The following is a 25801-nucleotide window of genomic DNA, read 5'->3' as shown; positions in this document are numbered from 1 at the left end:
GATAATGGAAATTCCCGAAATGTTCAGCGGGTTTTTCCGATTCTGGATGCCGCTTATGATGTTGTAAACCAAAATACATCGTAAATTATGATGGTTTCACAGTTTGTTTGTTTATCAATGAAGCCGTCCTTATACTTTTTTCCTAGCCTTCATCTTTCGTAAAAGTTTTCAAATAATTGCAATATAAAGAATGCACTGGGATAAAAGCTGGTTGGGAATGTTTTGTTGTTTGTTTTTTTTCTCGGGGGTGAGGAAGCGGGTAATGAAGGGAAGGGAGATAACTTATTATGTGAAGATGGTTACCATTCGTTTATTTAGGGATCGTATGCAACAACAAAAATATAAATAGATAAAAAGATTACAATTCGACTGTCAGTCTTGATCATTGAGCACTTATGGGCGAAACATAATGAATCACAATATGTATGAATATGTTTTTATGACTAAGTTAAACGAATTGCACCCTTGGTCAATATATTGCATCCATCATCTGATTTAAAGTTCCACATATAAACATTTCAACGTATTAATCGTATTATGCGTATTGGTTGACCACGTAGTTGAATCACATAGAATTAAGATAACAACAAGATATGAAGTGAGTAGAAAAGTGCCAGAAGACAATAGAGAATAAAAAAAATTTTCGCGGCGGTGGTGGGGTTTGAACCTGCGACCTTATTGGTACGACAACTCCGCCTGGCAGGTGAGAGCGTGGCTCTACCGTGTGAGCTATCCACGAACACAAAAATATTCGTTTCAAACTCAAAGTCATTTCTAGATCCCTCTCTCACCCACTTCTTGAGATCGCCGATTCGTTCACCACCATCGCGAAATAATTTTGACCAGCAGTTAAGCTTAATAGCCAATATTCTCATCACAAACATATAACATAGAAACGATTGAGACATTGAGTATGCTCCGGTGTATGGGGTGAATTTTTAATTCAGAAAAGTGAGTGGAGCAGGCACTTATGTTGGTAACAACAAGATATGAAGTGAGTAGAAAAGTGCCAGAAGACAATAGAGAATAAAAAAAATTTTTTCGCGGCGGTGGTGGGGTTTGAACCTGCGACCTTATTGGTACGACAACTCCGCCTGGCAGGTGAGAGCGTGGCTCTACCGTGTGAGCTATCCACGAACACAAAAATATTCGTTTCAAACTCAAAGTCATTTCTAGATCCCTCTCTCACCCACTTCTTGAGATCGCCGATTCGTTCACCACCATCGCGAAATAATTTTGACCAGCAGTTAAGCTTAATAGCCAATATTCTCATCACAAACATATAACATAGAAACGATTGAGACATTGAGTATGCTCCGGTGTATGGGGTGAATTTTTAATTCAGAAAAGTGAGTGGAGCAGGCACTTATGTTGGTAACAACAAGATATGAAGTGAGTAGAAAAGTGCCAGAAGACAATAGAGAATAAAAAATTTTATTTCGCGATGGTGGTGAACGAATCGGCGATCTCAAGAAGTGGGTGAGAGAGGGATCTAGAAATGACTTTGAGTTTGAAACGAATATTTTTGTGTTCGTGGATAGCTCACACGGTAGAGCCACGCTCTCACCTGCCAGGCGGAGTTGTCGTACCAATAAGGTCGCAGGTTCAAACCCCACCACCGCCGCGAAAAATTTTTTTATTCTCTATTGTCTTCTGGCACTTTTCTACTCACTTCATATCTTGTTGTTACCAACATAAGTGCCTGCTCCACTCACTTTTCTGAATAGAATTAAGATCAAACTCGTGGACAAAAGTGAACCAAGATAAGACTTCAAGTATCCACTTAATGACTGGTCTAAATTTTGAAGCTTCATTTCTTACCAGAACCTTCTGACTACGACTCGATAAACATGATCTGATCAATTCAAAAACACTTCCAACTATACCATACGCATTTAGTTTTAGAAAAAGTCTTTCATGGGGAACAGAGTCGAAAGCTTTCATAAAATCATTAAACGTCACATCAATGGTTTTTCGTTCGTCAATCAATTTAGTAAAGTCGTTCATCACCTGCAGTAATCGTGATACACGATCGCTTATTTCGAAGACCATGTTGGCTCTTTGCAACATATTATGAGACTCAAGAAATTCTACCATAGGATCTTTCACGATAGATTCAAGTATTTTACATAACACACATGTTAGACTAATTGGTCAATAGTTTGAACCACATTCTCTGTCACCTTTATTAAAAACAGCAGTAATATTTGCTTTTTTCCAACCGTCTGAACAACGCCTGTTCTAAGGATTTGTAAAACATTATTGTTGACCGATCTCATATTATGCAACCTCTCTCAGTATATAAGGATGAAGGTGTTCAGAACCCATACTTTTTGATGCGTCAAGCTTAGATAGCTTATCGATTATTTTGTTTTCAGGTAAAATAATATCAGGTAGGTAATTACTATGGTTTCTATCATGAAAGTATGGTATGTTCGAAGCATCCTCACATCTAAATACACTAGAGAAAAATTATTTAGATATATCTGCCTTTTCCCTATCATTTTATGTTATATTCCCGTTTGCATCTTTTAATGCATCTACCCCTGTTCGCCTTATTAATTGTGTTTTACTCTCCATTGATATCTTATCTCGAATTCTTTCATTGAATGTTTTACACTATTCAGTCCACTACGGATAATCGCAACACTTTGGGATAAGCAAAAATGTTGAGATTAACCGAAGTTGTGTTTCCTGTCCACTATTGCAACATTTTTCCTCTGAGTCTACACGTCCATTGACAAAAGGACGTCCATGGCTACGGTATCTTTGGTCAATTTCAGATCAAATGACGGAGCGCTGTTTTCACGACCGCTTGTTCTAATTTTTTGATTGCAATTTTGATTTGACCACTGATCAGTTTCATAGCACGTATGGTTAACTTAAACCAGTTGTTGTAAACATTGTTCGTAGTCCACCACAGATTGAACAATTTGGTTGAAACAAAAACTATATTAGCATTCCTGTATAGATTTTGACAAGCAAAGGCAGCTTTGATGGAAGCCGACATCTTATTCAGTGTGGATTAATTTTCATTCTTTTGTTCTAAATATTTTAAGAGTCAAAGATACGTATTAGCCGTGATGAGAGACAATAAGCTCTCACCAAACTCGTTGGTCACAATGCACAGTTGTCAATCCCAAAACGAAGGATATCTCTAGGTCTCTCCTTCCAACTGTCACTGTCTACCTGTTGTCTACTATGCCCAGCCCCCTCGCCTCCCATCTAATGGTCACAGATGACCTCACAAATCCATACGGCAATTATTATTATTATTTTTTTTTAAATGTTATCATCATCATCATCATTATTATTTTATTAATATTATTATTATTAGTGTTGTTGTTATCATCATCCTCATCATAATCATCATCGTCATCATCATCATCATCATTATTATCGTCGTCTTCATCAGCATCATCACCAGCGTGACTCAGTGGTACGGTCTTTCTCAGTGTTCGGATATCAGACCTGCATATATGTACACGTCGACATGCATGTGTCATACAGCATTGATCGCTCGATCTAAAGTTTATCTCGATGCCTGCAACATGGAATTAGAAAAGTGGATTAAGGGGACAAAATACAGAGCAGATTTGGACAAGATTGTTTTCAAAAAATTATATCTGTACGGTGTTTGCCGTGTGTCTCGAGTGGAGACTGAAGAGTACAGAGCAGTAAAGTTAGGTGCCCCAAACGTAAACAAAGGTCGAGAAGCACGTGGCGAACCACATGTTCCTGTCTTGACAGCTCACGTTCCAATGTAAATAATAGAAAAAAATAACCTTTAAAATTTGGCTGTTAGGTGGCAAAAGAAACACATATTCATAAATACTCGATCATGCATCAAATAATGTCTAGATATGGATATTTTATGGAACAAAAGGTAAAATTTTCTAAAATTTATCAAAAGTTACAGTCTATCTATTTTTAGACCAGTGCAAATTATTGCGCTGGTGTGAACAAAACGAGAATTATTCGGAGCCTGATTTTCATAATAATTTAGCCTTATATTATTATTTCTGCAACTGTTAGATTTTATGTAAACATATTTTCAATACTGAAAGTGTATTGCCTACAACTCAAACTACAAAATTGGGAGACCTATATTGTGCGTAAATTATTCCGGTCCCTAACGGAAATCACTAGCAACTTGTTATTGTTTACGTTTGGGGCACCTAACTTTATTGCTCTACAGCAATGTACTAGGTACTGAAATCGAACCGACTAACGCCCATCATATACAAACTCTAGAAAGTTTCAATCCGAACAAAATTAAATATGTTAGCACTATTCAGTATCTGATACTGAATAGTGGTTTTGCACTATTCAGTATCAGATACTGAATAGCGGTTTTCCACTATTCAGTATCAGATACTGAATAGTGCAAAACCACTATTCAGTATCTGATACTGAATAGTGGTTTTGCACTATTCAGTATCTGATACTGAATAGTGGTTTTGCACTATTCAGTATCTGACACTGAATAGTGGTTTTGCACTATAATACGGTGGTTTTTTTTCCGAAACCCGACAAAGTTATGGGAAGAGGGCAGCTGTGGGAGTGAATCTCGGACTCAGAGAAGTGTACAACAGTGGGGAGTGAACCTGGGACTGGGTTTCAGCGGGTTTCGTAATAAAAAGCCGGACGACACCTGGCAATATCCGACAAAGTTATGGGACGTAGGCAGCAGCGTGTGTGTGTGTGTGTGTGTAGAGGCTGAGGGGGGGGGGGGGGGGGGGGTGAACCTGAGATTCAGGGAAGTGTACACCAGTGGGGAGTGAACCTGGGACTCTGGGTTTTATAAAAAAGCAATAACAAATTGGGGGGGGGGGGGATTACTTTTGTACGAAACCCGACAATATGCGGCAAAGAAGTGGAAAGTAGGCAACGCATGGGGAGTGAACCTGGGACTCAGTGAAGTGTACACCAGTGGGGAGTGAACCTGAGACTATGGTTTTCGGCGAGCTTCAGCTAGTTTCATATAAAATCAATTACTTTTTTACAAAACCCGACGAAACCTTGCAATATCCAAGAAAGTTATGGGTAGTAGGCAACAGTGGGGAGTGAACCTGAGATTCGGGGAAGTGTACACCAGTGGGGAGTGAACCTGGGACTCTGGGTTTTATAAAAAAGCAATAACAAATTGGGGGGGGGGATTACTTTTGTACGAAACCCGACAATATGCGGCAAAGAAGTGGAAAGTAGGCAACGCATGGGGAGTGAACCTGGGACTCAGTGAAGTGTACACCAGTGGGGAGTGAACCTGAGACTATGGTTTTCGGCGAGCTTCAGCTAGTTTCATATAAAATCAATTACTTTTTTACAAAACCCGACGAAACCTTGCAATATCCAAGAAAGTTATGGGTAGTAGGCAACAGTGGGGAGTGAACCTGAGATTCGGGGAAGTGTACACCAGTGGGGAGTGAACCTGGGACTGGGTTTCGGCGGATTTTGTTATTTTAAAAAAGCAATTACTTTTTGTTTACGAAATGCGCCAAATGCCACCAAATTGGGGCAAAGTTATGGAAAGTAAGCAAATAATGGGGACTGAACCTGAGACTCAGGGAAGTGTACACCAGTAGGGAGTGAACCTGAGACTCTGGGTTTAGGCGAATTTCAGCGAGTTTCATATATAAGCAATTACTTTTTTATGAAACCCGATGAAACCTGGCAATATCCGACAAAGTTATTGAAGTAGGCAGTAGTGGGGGGTGAACCTGAGATTCATGGAAGTATACACATGTGGGGAGTGAACCTGAGACTCTGGTTTTCGGCGGGTTTCAGCGAGTTTCATATAAATGCAATTAATTTTATACGAAACCCGGCAATATCCGACAAAGTTATGGGAGATTCAGGGAAGTGTACGCCAGTGGGGAGTGAACCTGAGACTCTGGTTTTCAGCGTGCTTCACTGAGTTTCATATAAAAGCAATTACTCTTTTACGAAACCCGACGAAACCTGGCAATATCCGACAAAGTTATTGAAGTAGGCAACAGTGGGGGCTGAACCTGAGATTCAGGGAAGTGTACACTTGCGGGGAGTGAACCTGGGACTGTGGATATTGTAAAAAGACAATACCAAGGGGGAGGGGGAATTACTGTTTTACGAAACCCGCCAAAACCCGACAAAGTTTTGGGAAGCAGGCAGCAGTGGGGAGTGAATCTGGGATTTGGACACAGATGAGGATTGAACCTGGGACTGCGAGAGGCTGATACCAGTGGACAGTGAGCTCAGAATGTACTTTTATTTCGAAACCTACCGAAATTATCAAAAGTTATGGGAAGTGGGCACCATTGGGCAATGAACCGGGACTCAGGGAAGTGCACACCGGTTGAGAGTGAACCTGGGACTGTGAGAAGAGGATATCAGTGGAAATGAACCTGGGACTATGGGAGTTGGGTACCAGACGAGAATGAAGCAATTACTTTTTTACGAAACCCGCCAAAACCCACCGAAAAACCATAGACTTAGGTTTACTCCCCAATAGTGTACACTTCCCTGAGTCTCAGGTTCACTCCCCCACTGTTGCCTACTTTCTTTCCATAACTTTGTTGGATATTGTTGGGTTTCGTAAAAAAGTAATTGCTTTTTGTTACGAAACCCAGTCCCAGGTTCACTCCCCAATGGTGTACACTTCCCTGAGTCCCAGGTTCACTCCCCACTGCTGCCTGCTTCCCCTAACTTTGTCAGGTTTCGGCGTGTTTCGGCAGGTTTCAGGTTTCGTAAAAAAAGAAACACCCCTAAAAATACCACGTGTATTCAGTAAATAGATGTCAATTGTAGTCTAATATTCAGTATCTGTTTAAATTATTATTATTATTATTATTATTATTATTATTATTATTATTATTATTATTATTATTATTATTATCATTATTATTATTATTATTATTATTATTATTATTATTATTATTAATATTAGACGTCTATTATTATTATTATTATTATTATTATTATTATTATTATTATTATTATTATTATTATTATTATTACTATTATTATTATTATTATTATTATTATTATTATTATTATTATTATTATTATTATTATCACGTAAATTTTAATATAATACTGCAATTAATTCACGGAAGTACATCATTCAATTAAAAATGGCAGAAAGTCTGGCCACATTTTTATAATGAATCGGGATTGTCTTAGATGACAAAACAAACAAACAAACAAACAAAAACAACAACAAGAACAACAACAACAACAAATGTGACAAACAGAAAAAAGCAAGATTTTAAAAAGTAATGAACAATAGAAGAGCACATCAATGAAAAACAACAACGAGATTATAACACATAAAAGATATTCGTAATAAATCGATAACTGATTAAATAACTCCTACTACTTGATTTAAAAATCATAATCATAATAATGATGATGATGACGATTACAACAACAACAATAATAATAATAATAATAATAATAATAATAATAATAATAATAATAATAATAATAATAATAATAATAATAATAATAATAATAATAATAATAATAATAATAGTATAATATAAACATTAAAATATATTACAAGCAAATAAAATGATTAAAACAAAAATATTGGGGAAAAATAAAAGTTTACCCGGCCGGGATTTGAACTGTCGAACCTTAAGTTCAGAGTCAAACAACTTATCCACCAAGCCATGGTGTCACTGAACTTTTAGTGACATTTAATCATGTCTATTTAGACATTAAAAAATGAATTTGAATGCCACTCTTCTTTTGATATTTTGAACTATGTTAATTGCACAATAGCAGAAATTTAATAATAACGATCAAAATATTTCTACAACTTTGAATCGGGCTGACAGTTACTGCACGAGTTCAATCTGGTAGTAGGTCAGCAGTTTATTTAGGTACATTCAACTGAGATTGTCGCACTTTTCACTCTCTCTATAATAAAAGAGTTCCTTATGGATACTGAATAGTGGCAAAGCACTATTCAGTATCTGATACTGAATAACCACTTCAAATTAAATATGCTTGCAGTGAAATTTTTTAAGTTGCAAAATTGAAACATGAACAGTTCAATAAATTTTGCATCGCAAAAGATATCATTTGTGAATAAGGTGAGCTGTAAAATGACCCACCACAACTATGAGGAATTGGAATGTCTTCATAGATTCATAGTGTATTCGTATTCATTTCAATTTCTTCAGTATCAGTCGGGTCTGGTCTAGAGACTAGAGAGGTGGGCCTTTGGCCGACCAACCTCCGCTGCACGTCCAACTCGCCTTGAGCATGCATTCACGTAAAATATAAAGATTTTTTTTAAAAACCTACCTCTGTTTCAAAAACTAGCATCTTTCACCTTTCTAAGAAACATTTTGTTTTCAGAACTGTAGTTCGTTAAAAAATACCGGCCAATCTGACCCGTTGAGTCGAATGAAAACGAAATTTTGTTGTTTACACGGTTCAAAGGAAATGCCGTAAATAAGCTTTCATGGACTTCCTGTGTTGTTTTTACAGTGTCACGTGACCGTTTTGAGAAATTTGACGTCTGCTACAAATAATTAGACCGGTAGGGGGTAGATATTTTCGTTGGAGCAGAGAAAAAGTGAGTATTATTTCTTGGACTTGTAGAGAGGCCGAGGGTCCACCAGCAGTCAAGTTGATTGAATAAAAGAAAAAAAGGCCTTTTTTATCCGCCGCCACCACCACCGTGAGAGTGGAGGGGGGGGGGGGGGGGGGGGTGCATGCCGACGAGAGGGAGACGTGTCGATTGGTGACCTTGGTGACGTAGACATCTCAAGGATGCTGGCAGTTGCAGTTGCAGGTGTTCTTAACCCCTTAACAGCGAAGCTAATTTTTTGCTTTTAGATAGTAGTTTGCTTTTATCTTTATTATTGTTAACGGGGAATACAGCGTTTCCACCAAGAGAGTAGTCAGACTATCGCAACTCGGACTTCAATTGTCTATAATAGTTTTGCCGTTACTTGTCTTTTGATGATAGAAGATTTGGTGTTAGGTCAAAGATCGAATTTCGCCGCTAAAAGGTTGCATTGCTACTGGGTTTGCTCTTCCCCCCTTACCCACCTTTTTTTTTCTTCTTTTTTTTTCACCTTAGTATTGTTGATTGCTGCTATTTCCTTTTTTATGATTAGCAAGTGCCGTAGGAGTCTCACTGGATGCAGGAGTACTGCAATTAACCCTTTGCCAGTGACACTGATTTTTTTGTTTTTCAAATAATAGTCTTCATTTATATTATTTTTTAACGCAGAAAAAACAAACGTTTCCACCATAAGAGCAGTAAGAATATTGATAAAAAGCGCTTTGAGCACGTTGGGTGGATATTGCTCTATATAAAAGCTCAAGTTTTTAAATTGTAATTTGTTTTTTGTCTTTTGATGAAAACGGTAAGATTTTATTTTTGGTCCAAGTAAGATTGATATTCGCCTTTAAAAGGTTAAGTTGTTTTGTTTTTTCAGTTTTTTGTTTGTTTTGTTTTTCAAATGCGGATACGCTGCTTCTTCCTTTTTTTTTCCTCAACTGGCAAGCTATCGCCGTACTTACCCGCATGGCTTGCACACACAAAAGGATACATCTAAGTCACAAAACCTTACATCCAGGTCACAAAATCAGACAACTAGGCCACACATCAAGACATCTCTGTTTCGTTTGTTCCAAGATAGCAAAACAAACCAGACGTCTTGGAGTTCGAAAAAGCTTTCCATAAAATATTTGGTATTTGCAAGACCCCCAGAAACCAATTCCCTATACAGCTCTTGTGCACGGTTACTTATGACCTTGATTTCTTTCGTACCCACCCCCCAAAATCCCATTATTGTGTGGTATAGGCAGAACATAGTAAATAGCTGGACTGCCACATGCGTGACTAAATTGGCCAAAGAGAGAATCTATACTTTGGCATTAGACACCCATTACCTGATGTCTTGGTTTTTAATCCTAGCCTAGTGAGAGAGAGAAAACAAAACAATCATACATGTATCTGCAAACAACAGAACGTTTTTATTTTACATTGAGATGGGAAGGGGAAGGGATAACATTATGACAAGAGAGAGAGAGAGAGAGAGAGAGAGGGTGAGAGAGAGAGAGAGAGAGAGATGGGCGGGGGGATGGGGGGATAGTAAGGGGGAATGGGTAAAGATGAAAGAAACAATGGGTTGCCTGATGACGTAGATCAAAGGATTGTTACAGCGGTGTTCACGGAGCGTACTTCGTGAAATTTTAACCTTTTACAGTGACACTGATTTTTTTCTCCAGATTGCTTATGCAGAATAAATCGTTTCCACCAAGAGAGCAGTAGTAAGAGTATATTTCGACTCGGGCTTCAATTAAACTATAAATCGCAAAGCTTGTCTTTTAATGATAACATTAAGACTAAGATCTGGAGTTTGGGGAGTGTAAGATGGAATCTCGCCATTAATGGTTAAAATTGTTTTGATTTTAAAAAAACTCAGACACACACACACACACACGAGCGCGCGCGGTCACGACAGCGAGGACCATCACTGACAGAATGTTGCAACGGTAAACCGGTTTACGTGTACATAGATCCTGAGGCTAGATGCCCCGTTACCGTGTACGTAGGCACTCCCAAAAAAAAAGGAAGAAAGAAAGAGACATACTCACACACACACACCACACACACACACAGTCTCGCATCCTCTACGAACTAATTTTGCGCACCAATTTTTACTGCACTTATGCACCAAATTGCATACCTATCTAGGGACACTTTTTTCCGTATCTTTTTCTCAATAAACTTTTTAAAAAACCTTTGTTTTGCGCGGCTATTGCGCGGCAGGCGGCTGGCACTAGGGGGCACCAACCTATGGGTCAGACGAGAAAAACACACGATTTAGCGAGGAATGAATCATGAAAATATTTAGGATATAATTTCAAACACAACTTTTGAAATTCATCAAGGATTGTCTAGTACCGAATGTTTTTTGATAGAAAACAAATGTATCTTCAAATCTAAACTGCTTTTGACGGTAAGCGGTAAGTTTTTATTTATTTTTCTGTCCAAACGAATTATTTGTCCTGGTTATAGAAGCTAAGTATTGGTAACACCGGCTCAGCTCTCTAGAGACAGCTGATCTATGAGAGGCGCTTCGTCGACTTTGATAAACCCAGTCCAGTAGTCTAATGACTTTCAGTTAATTCATCCACGACCGGACAGATATCTAGACACTGTCACAACTGTAATTGTAGGCGTTTCATTTTCAGTTGACGTTTTCAGTCAGACATCAGTCAACTATTATTAAATCACCGTACTCAGGTATAAAATGAGTACCTGGCAGTTAACAGCGTCGTTTCTGTCGGGGAAAAATTGTAATAGTAATATCGCCTAAAAGGCGTCATGTCTCGTTCTACATGTTATGTGTTGCTGTTGGTCAGGGAACATTTGTAAAGCGCTTTGGAGCGCCTTCAGTCTTTAGTAGTAAGCTTGTTATTCCGCTATGCTATGCCCATGAAAGCTCCAATTTTTTTTTTTTAAAGATTCAGATTACACATTGTTTTTTGTGTTAGTACGCTATATCCGGTTGGCGAATGTTATATGACTTTTCAAACTAAATGCAAATAATCAATATACTAGATATATAATGCTCGAGTTGATGTTGTCACTTCGCACTACAGTTTCTGAATTTCAGTCCGGCACTGGATGAATTAACTGAACATCCCAATAACTCAATGGGCCATAAGTGAAGTGAAATGGCCACCAATAGGTTCACTGGTGAAACTCACTTTAGAATTTTAAAAATTAGAGATGCATTTTAATTTTACTCGGTACCTCGATAGACAATTAATTGAGGAATAGCTTTGCCAAATTTTATTGAAATTGATAAACTCGCACTCTATATTTTATTTTACTCACTTTCCCGATTGCCATGAGGTGCTGGCCGAAAGGAAGCTGGGAAATCACAGATTTTCTCTCTATAAAACTAACTAAAATTTTCAACAGAAAAATATCTGAAACTGTTTGTCGTAAAGGAGCAATGTTATGTCCAGTTACATCCACCTATTTGATAAAATTAAGAGGTTTTGAGTTTGAAAATTTTATCAAAATGCCTACCTGTACTCATCTACTGGCCTGACTTAGGTGGTAATCTAAATCATGAGAATCAAGTCACCGTCATGGAGTACTACAGGCTTTAATTTTGAAAGGATGATTTTTAAAAGGGAGGATTTCCGTAGTTTCACAGCACTTTTATTATATTAATATTAATACTTAATCTTTTAGCCATTATGGACTTTCTATTAGTTGCAATGTCCAATAACTATTACTATGTAATATAATTCTCATTTTTAAAAGTGGTGTGGTTTTTCTAATATTATATCAAAACCAATTTGCTGAGTTTTATCAGCTTATTGTATCTGAATTAATGATTAATTTGGGTTGAGGGGGGGCGGGGTTCGCCGATAATTAAAAATAAAATCACCTCTTTAGATGTGCCGTGAAACTACGATAGTCCTTCCATTTTAAAAATCACACTTTCAATTTATCATGAGTTAAGATGATCTGACCCAGATTTGAGCTGAGAGAATGGCTTTAAAACTTTTTTTTCAGGGAACATCTTGAGGAGCACTTCTAGATAAACCGGGGCCAAGTCAATTATAAGATATAAATTTTAGAACAATCAGAAGATTTTGCTTCAGTTTTAAAAATAATTATTTTTATGGAGAAAAAGTGTCCTCTTCAAAATATAAAGCAGATCCATGAGCTGTTAAGTAAAGCCAACGTACACTGTGAGAAATTGACAAGAATGCCAGAAAATTTCTAATAATCAAGATAGCAAAGTTTTTATGCTTTTCTTTTACTTTCTCATTTTGAAGAAAACTAAGATTTTGCCACAATTTCAAACCTGGATCATGCAGTTGTCTCTTTTGCTATTTACACCCAGATAAACATTCTTCAGAAAGCATTATCTAATGATGAGACTCCAACACCAAGTTACCTTTATAAGGAAATAAACGGTAAGTCAAACTAGGGCTGAAATTCCACATACAGGCAACACCTCAATGACTAATAGTAAATATACTGACTTGCTCATCTCAATTAAAATGATATTTACCCAAAGGAAAAAAACAAATTTATTAGACCACTGACCTCAGACTAACCTGGAATGTTAATAGACCCTTGACAGTTCCATCCACTGATAAACTTCTTTTGCTGTGGTTCCATATGAACTAGCATTGATTCTATGCAGTGTAGTAAACATGTGTTCTGATTGATTGGTAACAAAGCGATCTCATTGAGAGAGGAAAATAAAGCGTTTTTTTTATTGGTAAAAGTACGGGATGATGAGAATCGGGTATCAAGCATCGTTATCAACTGCCAATTATTGCTATATACCGATGTCACTAAACAGGGGATTTACTAAAATATATGTCGCTATTTTGGGTTTTTTATTACTAATGACATAAAGCAAAAAAAATCAGGACCAGAGATCAATGTCGGTATCCAGGGGGTGTTGTTATCCAGAAGTTGCATTGTAGATAGTTACTCAAACAGTTTCTTTATATTAGTTTTTGATGATCAATTAATGATACACTTTTTTTTTTTTTTTTAAATCCTTGTCCTTGACTTTTTTTTCCAGATATTAGCTATGAATCTGTTGGTTACTGTGAAAGTCTTGTTGAGTTTGTTGTAGATCGTCTCCGACATCCATCCTGTCATGTTAAACTGAAGGTAGATCAAGATTTCATATGAAATTGGAGGTCCCTAATATCCCTAATTTCTCTTTTTTAAAGAAATTTTTGAGTGATTAAAGGTTAATAGACAAATCAGTAAGTGAGGAGTATGGCTATTTATAATGACATTGAAAGTGTAATATCGCAAAGCTACCAAGGATTTCTCCATTTTTTTTAAATTAAAGAAAAGAATTACAAATGGAATAAGTTGCTCAGATTTTTTAAAAATAAATTCTTATACATCATTTCCTTCACTTGGAAGGAAACAAAATTTTCTTTCATCATTCAACTATTTCATTGTGTGACATTTCCACCACATGTAAACCATCAATTTGGACTTATTGAAAGGTTTTCAGCATAAAACTGTTATCGTCACCATTCAAATTCTAAATTTCTTGGAAGCAGTTGGTTAAAGAAATTTCTTTTTACGTAATTTTGACACATTTTCTCAGATTAATATTTTTTTGTTTTTTTTCTCAATCCAATCTTTTCTCAGGTTCTAAAAGTTATGAAACATGTGGTAGAAAACGGCAGCAAAGAAGTTCAGCTCGGTCTAAAACAACATGTATCTTTCATAAAGGAATGCATAAGTGAGTACATAGTATGTACTATAATTACTTTTTGTATTTTTGCATCATCTCTCACCTTATTTGGCAGAGCCAATAAGTGTGATGATAAGTTCCTCGTCTTTGGGTCATGAATCAAATTTCTGAAGGGAATGGTCAAAATGGCTTTTGTTTCAGAGCAGACTGTGACTCACTGCTTCAAAACAATATTATGTCCAAGAGATTTGGACCCTGAAAAGTGAATTTAGAAATAAAATGAATGGAAAAATTAAGACTTATTTCGTTCGGAAATTTTTGATCGATTAAAACCAGTTTCCTTTTGAGGATTATTTTTTAATGATATGAGTGTCTTAAGCATGTTCTTTGTACTTATGACCTGTTATTGTAGCTTCGATGTTTGTATTGAAAAGGCGCCTAGAGCTGTTTGTATATGGAATATGCCCGGTATAAATGATCTACATTATTATTATAGGACTAGAATTTTTCACATTGCAAAAAATTGTATTTATTATTCTCCACCACAATGAAGTGAAATGAGCCCATTGTTTCTTATTTTAGGCTGTGAATTCAGTCTCCAGTATGTAGTTCATCCCGACATTTTACCACTTTGAGATGATTTTTTTGGTAAAAGGGAGATAAAGACTTTAATAATCTAAATTTGTTGAAAAGGGCATTTGACTGAAACTTTGAAACTTTCAGAGGACTAAATTGGTTAGTGAGTTAGTTTATGGTATTATTTTATGATCAGTTTTTAATCTAATATGTATTGTTTTAGATAAAAGATTTGTCTATTTCTAATATAGGACCAATTTAGATAAGTCAATATGTGATTACAGTTACTTCAAATGAATGGCTGTTTAAAGTATGAGTACAGTGGCTGTTGCACACTTAACAGGCCTGTAAATCTTCCGTCTATTGTCGGATTTCCGACAGCACGATTTTGCTCTTAAGTGCTAATATTTTTTTTTAAAATAATAGTAAAAATAAGATTCGTAACGTCAAAGAACAGAACCAATAAAAAAGAAAATAAAGGACTTTTATTTCGTTCCTCGAAAAAAATAGATTTTATTCCGTTTCAAATGCCGACTTAAAAAAAAAAACAATTTCATTTGTCGCATCAAAGACATAACAAAACTTGCCGTCTATCTGTTAGCTATAATATTATCATGCCACCTACACCCTCCGCTTCACGTGGATGTATTCACTGCCTGGCTACTGTGCCACAGCCAGCGAGAGAGAGGTCGTGAAGTTCGCGCGAGCCGTCTTCACACATACACACACACCTAGTCAGTAAATAACGCACGCACAGAAGTGTGTCGAACCGGACCGGAAGGTTTCTCTCTATTTTGTTACCAACACACATGCATATCTCCGGTTCTTATTTCTCTGTCTCTATATTTCTTTGGTTCCGTCCGGATGTAAGACGGAAAAAAAATAATGCGAAATAATTATTTTTCTTCGAAAGCTCTCACACGACCGCATCACCTCCTCTTCTTCTTCTTCTTCTTCTTCTTCTTCTTCTTCTTCTTCTTCTTCTTCTTCTTCTTCTTCTTCTTCTTCTTCTTCTTCTTCTTCTTCTTCTTCTTCTTCTTCTTCTTCTTCTTCTTCTTCTTCTTTCTTCTTTTTCTTCTTCTTCTTTTCTTCTTCTTCTTCTTCTTCTTCTTCTATAAGAATTAATCCAAATAAACAAGAATCAGTGTAAACATTTAACACAAACAGGAGGAAGATACGCAGCTTCCTGTGTCATCAAGCACGAGATACACATCATTCAAAAGGGTAGGAATTGTTCTCTTCCTTTCATTTTACTAACTCAGACCTGGGCCCTTAAATAATTGGGATTTTTTCTTTGGTACCATAAAATAAGGACCTCGTTATAAATAAGTCGGGGAAAGTGACATGATTTGACTCGTCAATTGACGTGTCATATCTGTGTTGTGTCCATATTTTTGTCCTGTTGTGTCTATTTTCGCGTGTTCAAAAAGTTCCGACAATTTTTCCACCAACCATTTTCAGGCCTGACTTAAAAATTAGTCAATCTCCACCACACATTTATAAAGTATGACAGTCAACTTGTCATTCATTAGGAACATGTGGCATGGTGGCTCAGCGGTATGGTGTCTCGTCTTGTAGCAAAATAAAGGTGGCTCAGCGGTATGGTGTCTCGTCTTGTAGCAAAATAAAGCAATGTTAAGCATGATCAGTGGCTGAATAGATGACAGTGATGGTGAAAACTTGGTCCTGACATTGTGTCCTTGGGTAAGGCTAACGCACTTTACACTCATTCCCCACTTCACTCGGGTGTAAATGATTACCTGGCTACAGGCAGTGACGGATGTTGTAAGAATGTAAGTACTGTAGAACATGAAAGTAACGTACTCGGAAATAGCGAGAACTCGGAAATAGCGAGTAAAATCTAAATCCCCGGGTTTTTTTTTCCTTATTTGAGTCAATAAAATTAGCATGAAAGTAGTGAGTATGAAAAGAGGTCAACTCGGAAATAACGAGCATTTCCTGCCCAGCCTAGGACTGCGAACGAAGTAAAGCAAAACAAGAGACAATGGCAATTTAAATATTTTTAGCCTAGCCTCTTTTCTTTTCTTATTTTTCGTTACGAGTAATATTACATAGTAGCCTAGTCTGTAGTAGTACATAATAGGCGAAACAAATTTGGGTGGGGGTTGGGTTTGTGTGCGTGTGTGTGTATTGGGGGTGGGGGTCAATTATTCACCTAATGTGGTGCCACGCGACGCGCGAGGTAAGCACATGTCAACATGCCTCACTTCGCAGCATCGGTCAGCGAGTAGCATCGTTAACGAACGACACGATCAGCGAGAGAGGGGAGTGTGGAACCATTATTTCAATGGGTCAGTGATTGAGTGATGCGCTTGCTTACCTCATCAAACATGCTGAGTGCATACAAACACTCGCGCGCACACGCACACACACACACTTCTATGTTCTTGTTTTTTTTCTAGTCATGATTTTACTTGAAAATAAAAACAAAAAACAAAAAAAAAAACCAAGCATTCTGCCACTTCTGTGAAGAAATTGAAATAGGGGTGACGGCTTTTACTCGAATTACACACTGAAGGGAATAACCAGCAATATTATTATAACCTTTCCTGGCAACTCGGGAATAGCGAGAACTCGGAAATAGCGAGTAATCAGGAGTGGACCCGTTGAACTCCCTATTTCCGAGTTCTACTGTACTGTATGACAGGGAAATGTGGTTGTGAAGCCCATTGAGCATGATTAACTGTGGAAATGTGAAATCTAAAAATGTTCATATTTATTTTATTTTGATGTATGTTTTAGACTGAGGAAGACAATTTACATTAGATATTCTTGTCATAAAACCCTCAATAAACCATAATCATTATTATCATCCAGTACTAGTAGGTTTACCAAATGTTTGGTTTATATACACATGCATTCAAGGAAATGCAATATATATTATAATATACACTACACTAATAATAGCGATGATGATCATTTATGTTTGGCCAACAGTAATTGAATTCTATTATTTTTTAAAAATCTTGATTTCATTGTTAAGATTGTTTTTCGTTATTGGTTCATTGTCTTTATAATTCTTTTGAATTTGATTGTTTCAGAATTTTCAGGCCCTCCTCATCCAGTTCACGGAAACACTCCTTACCTCATGGTTAGAAATAGTGCATTGGTAAGGAGAATTGCATTGTGCATTATTATTTTTTAATTACATTGCTGTCATAATATGTTATGTGTTTAATATGTTGTGCCATTAGATTGACTTTGATGACGACAGTGTACTTTAAATACTAAATTTGATTTCTATTTTTAACTTTTGAAAGGTAAGACTGAATACGTCTTAGGTGAAGTTATAATTTCTTTCTTCAATTAAACTGCAGACGTAACCAAGACCACTATAACAGTGATGCGACCTTGGCTTCATCAAGGTCCAAGTAGCTCCATTGTCAATTCTGTCTTTGTCAGACCGCTATATTGGAAATTCATCTGTATCTGTAGAGTTCAATTAAAACATTGAATTCCATTCCTTCCATATTATGCTGTTGTTCATTTTATGGCATCTTTTTTTTCTGACATATGAGCTGTCTCTGACCATTGTCTTGAGTTAAAGCAATGGAAAATTTAATGTTTGTATTTCTGAAGTTAAAGACTTTTGATGTTTCTGGGTTTTTTTTTAATATGTTTTTTTCCTGCTTCTTTTCCTTTCTGATGTACAAATAGAGTATAGTTTATCATTCTTTCTTTCATTGACTGATATTTTGTTTAATGATTAATGTTGCTCTGATTAAAGCTGTTGCTAAATTTCTAGTTGTAGACCCTTCACTCCTAAGAAAGAAATTAAAACCGAGACATCAATAGAGTATTTGATTTGTAAAATGCATAAACAATTAACTGATTTGACTTATCACAATTTTTTGTCTTTTAAATAAAATTTTTCCTCGTTCTATTCAATCTTGTAGGATTTATGTGAGATACTATATAACTTGGATCCTCTGTCACTCAAGTCAACAAGTAAAAGTGTTGAGGATGTCCAAACACCGCCAGTGAAATATGGTAAGCTTAAATGAATTTGTCATCTAAAAAACTACTGATAAATATAATGTTAGATTGTTTTTACTTAGAGGTTTGTGTAGCTCAAATATAATTACCTTGTTATATAGCTGTTTTTATTGCTTTTTTTCTTGTTTTAACCAAATTAATCTACATATTATTGGAAATGTACTCTGACAGTGTAATTGAACGTTTTGACTCAATTTTATTTTAACTTACAGTTACAGTCAAGATTAACGCTATTCTGAGGCCTTCCATTCATATGGAAAGTCATTGATTACTATCGTTGGTATTATTTATTTAATTTTTTTTTACAAAATATCTTCTGTTAAAAATATGAGCATCAGTGACATGGAGCATGACACCAACGATATGTTTATTTTATGATTCAATCTAGTTCATATCAAATGAGGAGTGGTGAGATGAAAATTGTACTGTTTTTGACATCATTTTTATCTATTTTTTCATATACTCCTTTGTAGTCTAATGTTACAATGAACTAGAATTCTGTTTCAAGCTTTCTTAAATGAAACAAAACACGTCTTCTATATTGTGTAAAAGAAATGCCATGAAACAATCATTACATTCTATAGATGTTCGTTTTGTGATTCATGCCAAAATGACCAAATTAGGAGAGTACAGAATGCAAAAAGATGGTGTACAAACAAATTTTATATTGAAAAGCCATAGATGTATTTTCTCTTGTTGACTTTTTCAGGTGGAATGGGGCCATTTCGCAGTGGAGGAGCCATACAAGGTTTTGGGAATAGCCCAATGTCTCAGTCAAGTAAGGCTAACATACTTATTAAGTGAACATTTGTTTTATTCTTTACCAAAGTTGATGAGAAAAAATATCAAAATTAAAATTATAAAGAGAGTAGATTTTATATCTTTCTAATTTGAAAAAAAGATCAGAAAGATACCATGGAAATTGCTATATTTTATCATGCCAAATAAAGTAGAGAAAATTTTCCTAAAAATCCAGCCTTCCTTTATTGGAGACCAAACCTACCTCAAGAGAAAGCTGATTTAAAAAAAAATTCCATCATTTTTATCTGGTATATGCTCTTGATTTTTCACAGGCGTGGTCAACAAAATAATAATTTTGATCATGTTTTGAAATTGACTAAAATTCAGGTTGACGTGTAGAAAAGCTGAACTTAAAAATAATGATCAAACTGAAGCAGGTAATACTGTCAATTTTGTAATTGGTAGCTCAAGCAGTATAACAATTGTTTCACATGCCAGATTATCTTTTTACAATCTCTATATAGCGAGAATTATTTTCTGGCACCTCTGGCCACCTAGAAGTGATAGGGCAGCTAGATTTCAGCCAAATCATTCAAACTGTATTTTGCCAGCATTCTGTTAAAAAGAGTAACAAGTAGTCATTAAGGCTCATTTCATGTCAGAAACTGGGGGTCCCTATAGTTCAGTTTGTAAAGCACTCGCTTCACAATCAAAGGGAACGAGATTGATCCCAGGTGCAGTTGAGATTTTTGTCTGACCACCCCCCCCCCCCCCCCCCCCCCCCTGTCCACCCAGCAGTGATTGGGTAGCTGGATCTGTTAGACTAATGTCCTATCCAAAGGGTGACAAGCAATTGCTATTGTCCATTTCACACTATAGAAACCGGGATAAACTCCGGCTCCATGGGCCTGTTGGCTCTGAAGGACTACTTGCATGTCAGACACTGGCATAAATCCATAAGGTTTATAGCACAATTTCTCTCTTTTTTCTCCCTTGGCCTCTTGAGTGCATTATTGTCGGTTGTCATATTTGAGGTCTTGATATTTCTGTTCATTATTATTATTATTATTATTATTATTATTATTATTATTATAATTATTATTATTATTGTTGTTATCAAAATTAAACATTTCTATTATTTCAGAGGGATTCGCAGGGACTATTTTGCATGAAATAGAAAAGTTGGGAACCAAATTGTCTGAGACTACTGTTGATCGTCAGAATGCAGTTCTAGCCAGACTTAACTTGAGTGGCTCCTCAAGTAATTACCAACCTCCTGTAGTGACCCCCGAATCCATTGAGGGTTTCACACATCAGGAGTCAAGAGAAATGTCACCTGGGCTGGATTTGAATACAGAGAAAACTGGTATGTATTCGCTTTTTCCTGAATCGTATTTCTCATATAGAAGATCTCTGAATCAAAAGAGAAATAATAATTCACTTTTTAAAGAATGTAATTTGGAATGTTAGTAAAGGTACCTCAGATTCAATGGGATCTTGTATATCATAAGAACTAATTGTCCCATCTCCCCACAAACTCACTGTATCATTGTTTCCATAGTGTTTAAATATTTAAATTGTTATTCTTTACAGTTAAGGTTATTACTGTAGCTTAATTGTTCTAATTAAGTTTCCTTCCTTATTCCTTTTAGCTCCATCTGGGGCAATCTCTGGCTACCACCTTAGCCTCCCCCATGTCAATTTGACATATTTCTTTTTGGTTCCAAATTTAGCTGATTTTGTTTAGAATTTTGTTTTGATTTTAAAACTAGAAATGTAGCATTGATCTTGAATTAACAAAACTTTAAGATTATAGATGCAAGAACCCATTCCTGAAAGATCCTGATTAGCTACATTGAAATTTAATATAGGTCCTCTCTAATCTTCAGTAGTGAATCAGTGTCTTGATCTAATTATAATTTGGCAACAAATCTGTTGCAATATGCTTGTGTCCTAGCCAAAGAGTATCAAACAATTGTAATTGTCAGTCCCGTTTATCAGTTAAGCCTCTGGACATATTTTTGATATATAATATTTTTTATGGGGTTGGTTTTCAGTTCCTCGACATTTTCCTGGGAAAGCAGGAGGTGGTTGGAATGATGATGATGATGATGATGAATATGAAGGCAGTGATGCAGAACTTGATGATTTAAATAGTGATAAAGATCATCAAGCCCTTCAGGAGAATCAGGAATCAGAGGAATCTGCTGATAGGTATTTTGTTGCTAGACACAGTAGGGAGATAATAAAAGACAAAGAAATTAAAGTTCCATTTGTTTATGACTACATCAAAGAAATGACAACTTCATTTACCAGATGTCCTGATTAAATCCAGGCAAAGTTCTGAGAGCAGAGATGATTTTCAATGGATATGTGCAGCTATGTGGTCTAGTGGTATGACACTGGCCTTTGGATCGGAATGTCCAGGGTTTGACTCCTGCTCTAAGTGGTGCATAGTTGAGTCCTCTTTACTCACAGTCTCTCACCGCACTTGTACAGGTGTAAAATGAATACCTGGCCGTTAACAAAGTTGTCTCTGCCTGGAGAAAAATTGTAATATCACCAAACAGGCGTCTTGTCTCGTCCTCCATGTTAATTGTTGTTAGCTTAGTACCATTTGAAAGCGCTTTGAGCATGTTTATGGATATTGCGCTTTATAAATACTCAATTTTAATTTTTTTTTAATGCTCAATTTACAAGATGTGTTATGATTTACACAAATAATAGTGTTTGTTAACTGAAAATCTATTGCTATTGAGAATAAATAAATCATGATTTTGGGTTATCAATAATTATATGTTCTGACTTTTTCTAATTTGTTCACAGGCAAGAGCATCAAGAATTAATCAGTGATGAAAAAATGTTGCTTGAAGACATGATGATTCAAGAGCCAACATCCTCTGCTCAGGGAATAAAATATTTATCAAACAGCGACATTGCCCACTTTCTAGAGAAGTGCTGTAAATTGAGATGTGCCATTGTTCTTGATTGTATCTGTGATAACCTCGTCCATAGAGACCCTGTGATAGTTGCTGTAAGTATTATATAAGTAGAAATTCACGTTCAAGAAACTGTTTAACCTCCACAGAGTAACCCTTGCAGTCTTAAAAGAATCAATAAATGTTTAAACTATTAATGGATAACATATATAGAGTCATATTGCAGCTGGTAACTATGAGCTCAAGTTTAAAGCACAGTCAATAACGGTCAACCACATAAAATTATCGAATCGAAGAAAAAAGGAAATAATGGTAAGATCAAGTCGAAATAGGGGTTTGATATAAAATCCACCGTATAAGAACAATATAATCCCCATTATTGATAATTAATTCACCAACATGTTAAACTGTTAAATTGTTTCCTTCGAGAAGAAAAAGAAAAAAAATCAACAGTAACAAGCAAACCAAGAAGCAAGCTAACTTTTGGCAAGCAAACCATTTAATCACGTGCTGAGCCTTACAGATAACGCAACACTGGTAAAACTTAATGTAGATTTTTTATTTTTGGCATTCGCCTTGAGGATCTGCTTTGATTCATTTCTATTCACAGAGAAGTCTGCAGTTGTTAGAGGGTATTGTCTTTAACCAGGAAGAGTTGATCAATATTGATTCCTTGGCTGTAAAGTGCAAATCTGATTTGGTTGCATGCTTCACGAAGGCAGGAGAGGAAATATCTACTGTTAGCAATAGTGATACCAAAGACTGTTATGCCAGTTGGCGGGCTGTACAAACAAAAGCTGCAAAGGTAATAAAATATTTTTGGTGTCTGTCCTTTTTAGATTTTCTCTATTCTTTTATCTTCTACTTCCTGCCTCAATGCTCACTTCCGTGACATTTAAATAAACATTTATCTCACAGAGACAGATTAGAGATTAGACTTTCTTTGAAATTTTAAATATTAGATTTATTTAAGCCTCAGTTAACTCTTTCCTTTCCAGTAATTTTCATGATGTTGAATTATAAAATGTTGTCTCCATCCAGATGTGGATTTTTTTTTTGGTTTTGAATATGTTGTTTAGGAAAACTACTGTATTCTGCATGGTGTTTAGTTAATACCTAGCTTTTTTTTTTTTTTTTAATGACATACCGGCTGAATCTTACGAATTTTAGACAAATTTCATGGTCAATTACGAAAATACAAAATTTTATGGAAAATTGAGAATTTTTAATTCTCAGTAATACTTAGATAATAATAATAATAATAATAATGATAAGAAGAAGAACTACTACTACTACTACTACTACTACTACTACTACTACTACTACTACTACTACTACTACTACTACTACTACTACAACTACTACTACTACTGTAATAATAATGATGATAATAATAGTATTAATAACTACGATAATAAGAATGATGATTATGATGGTGATGATAATGATAATAATAACAATAATAAAGTATTTCTACAGCACATAAGCATGACGATGTAATGTTGAAGTGATTATCAATGTAAAATTGTGGTTGTTCATACACGATTTCAGAAATTACTAGTTTCCTTTTCAATTTACTAAAAATTGACATAAAAAATCACTAAATTTCAAGTTTTCAATTTGGCAGGTCTAAAATGATTCCATATTTTGATTGGCACCTTCCAAAATTTGAAAGAAAAAAAAAAAGAGAGAAAATAAATACAGAAACATTCATTAGAGATTTGAATTTGAAATACCAGTATTAAATTGAAATATTCAGATTTATAATTTTGTGATAATGACGTTTCTTGGAAGAAGATTAATGATGATGAAAATATTTAAAACTAATCATGATGTAAAAAAGTTTTATAACAACATTGTTACATTTTTTCCCCTTCAAATTTAGGTAAATTTTTTATTTGAACATTGTTGCCTAGAGAATTAATATGTAGCATTTTATGTTATAGTCACTATTTATTGTTTCATGTTGTTTTTATTTCAGGTTATACTTATCTTGCATCAACTATCATCTCACAAAGACATTATTCCTAGTTCACAAATTGTCAATGAATTAGCAAGATCAGCATCCTTGATGACACCCGTGATGTGATTCATGTCTCTCTTCTGAAGTATATCTACATTTCATACAGAGATTGTGTGAAGAGGGGGCCAGACTCAAAATGATGTCATCAAAATACAGTATAGGCAAAGTAGGCCTATCAGGTGCAAGAGATTGAAAATAGCATTCAAGAAAATGTGGCAGATTAAAACCAAAAAAGGAAATTAGAGAACGGGATGAGGATGTATCTATTTATCCATCCATCCATCCATCCCTCCACCAATCCATCTATATATTTATCTATATATATATTTTTGTATATAGCCTTCCTTTCCCTTAGACCTCTGAAACACATACCTGTGTTAGGACGAATTCGAGGGCCTCCGATGACAGTGTTGTGCGAAAAGTGTCCATATTTTCCTCATTTTTTTTCGCTCCGATCTCCTGTTGCTTCTTGCACATCTTTTGCCTCAGATGCCATGTCCTTGAGCGTTCCGCCCTCAGTTGACGCTGCAGCAATGTCACTTTCTTATTGACAGGAGAACGAGAAGGCACTGGTTTTTCTTCATGGAAGGACTGTGGGCTTGTAGAAGCTCCACTATTATACGTAGCTAAAGGCTTTTGTTTTGCTGCTAATCTAATAGGTGAAGTTCAATCCACTTCATAGAACTTCACAACATGATCCCATGACACATTATGCCCTTTTACCGAAAATCCATGGGATTAAAAATTATTACAAATGCTTTTGAGCCGGTTTGGTGGATCAAATATTTTTTAAAAATCTTCCTGTTGTCAAGCATGACAAATGGTAGCTTTGAGTAATATGTAAACGCGTACACATTGCCCTATTGTTGCTTCGTTGATCACATATTACAAGTTTTGGTACAAGACCAATGGCAACTATGCTTCGAATTGTCTCCTGTAATAATAAAAGCAGCAAATTTACCCTCACTGGTCCATTTGAAAGGACATATGAAATCGGCTGTTTCCATTTTGTACTGAAACCCCTAAGCATGCACATAAGGGCGTGGGTTGCATGCTTTTGTGACCGCCCCATGTGGCCGAAATCCTCAAAGCCTTGCACTTCGTCGTTTGAGGGTCATATTGGAGGAAGGCTTTTAAAGCCATCTTATCCAACACAACGGCGCAGACTTTTTCAACCCCTTCCATTGTTTGGACTAAAAAATTATAAAAGGTGCTAAATGTTCGCACATGGTCCAGTCTTAATGTTCACATTTATGATGGCTTTGCCTAGAGTCTTTGGTGATGGCAGTTTAAAC

The 25801-nt window shown here is 35.9% G+C and overlaps 1 protein-coding gene across 1 annotated transcript; it reads left to right on the top strand.

Moving 5' to 3' along the window:
• The first annotated feature begins 7979 nt into the window (after nt 1–7979).
• Nucleotides 7980–24740, top strand: LOC144972543 (AP-4 complex accessory subunit Tepsin-like). Its single transcript, XM_078913871.1, has 12 exons — nt 7980–8078; nt 12879–12951; nt 13575–13666; nt 14165–14258; nt 17849–17916; nt 18704–18797; nt 19513–19581; nt 20689–20910; nt 21602–21758; nt 22371–22578; nt 23094–23288; nt 24465–24740. The coding sequence occupies exons 1-12, from the start codon at nt 8028–8030 to the stop codon at nt 24570–24572; spliced, it is 1431 nt and encodes a 476-aa protein (XP_078769997.1). The 5' UTR covers nt 7980–8027; the 3' UTR covers nt 24573–24740.
• The last annotated feature ends 1061 nt before the right edge of the window (nt 24741–25801 follow it).

The sequence above is a fragment of the Berghia stephanieae genome, chromosome 5 (genome assembly GCF_034508935.2).
Source record: "Berghia stephanieae isolate SIO BIC M18660-M18661 chromosome 5, UCSD_Bste_1.3, whole genome shotgun sequence".
Classification (NCBI taxonomy): domain Eukaryota; kingdom Metazoa; phylum Mollusca; class Gastropoda; order Nudibranchia; family Aeolidiidae; genus Berghia; species Berghia stephanieae.
This window is presented reverse-complemented; position numbering and strand designations above follow the sequence as displayed.

What these genes read in the sequence shown, in the direction of transcription:
- LOC144972543 (XM_078913871.1), top strand. Translation starts at nt 8,028, where the DNA reads ATGAACAGTTCAATAAATTTTGCATCGCAAAAGATATCATTTGTGAAT. An exon ending in AGATATCATTTGTGAATAAG is followed by an intron (nt 8,079 to 12,878) that starts GTGAGCTGTAAA and finishes ATTTACACCCAG; the next exon opens with ATAAACATTCTTCAGAAAGC. An exon ending in TCAGAGGAATCTGCTGATAG is followed by an intron (nt 21,759 to 22,370) that starts GTATTTTGTTGC and finishes ATTTGTTCACAG; the next exon opens with GCAAGAGCATCAAGAATTAA.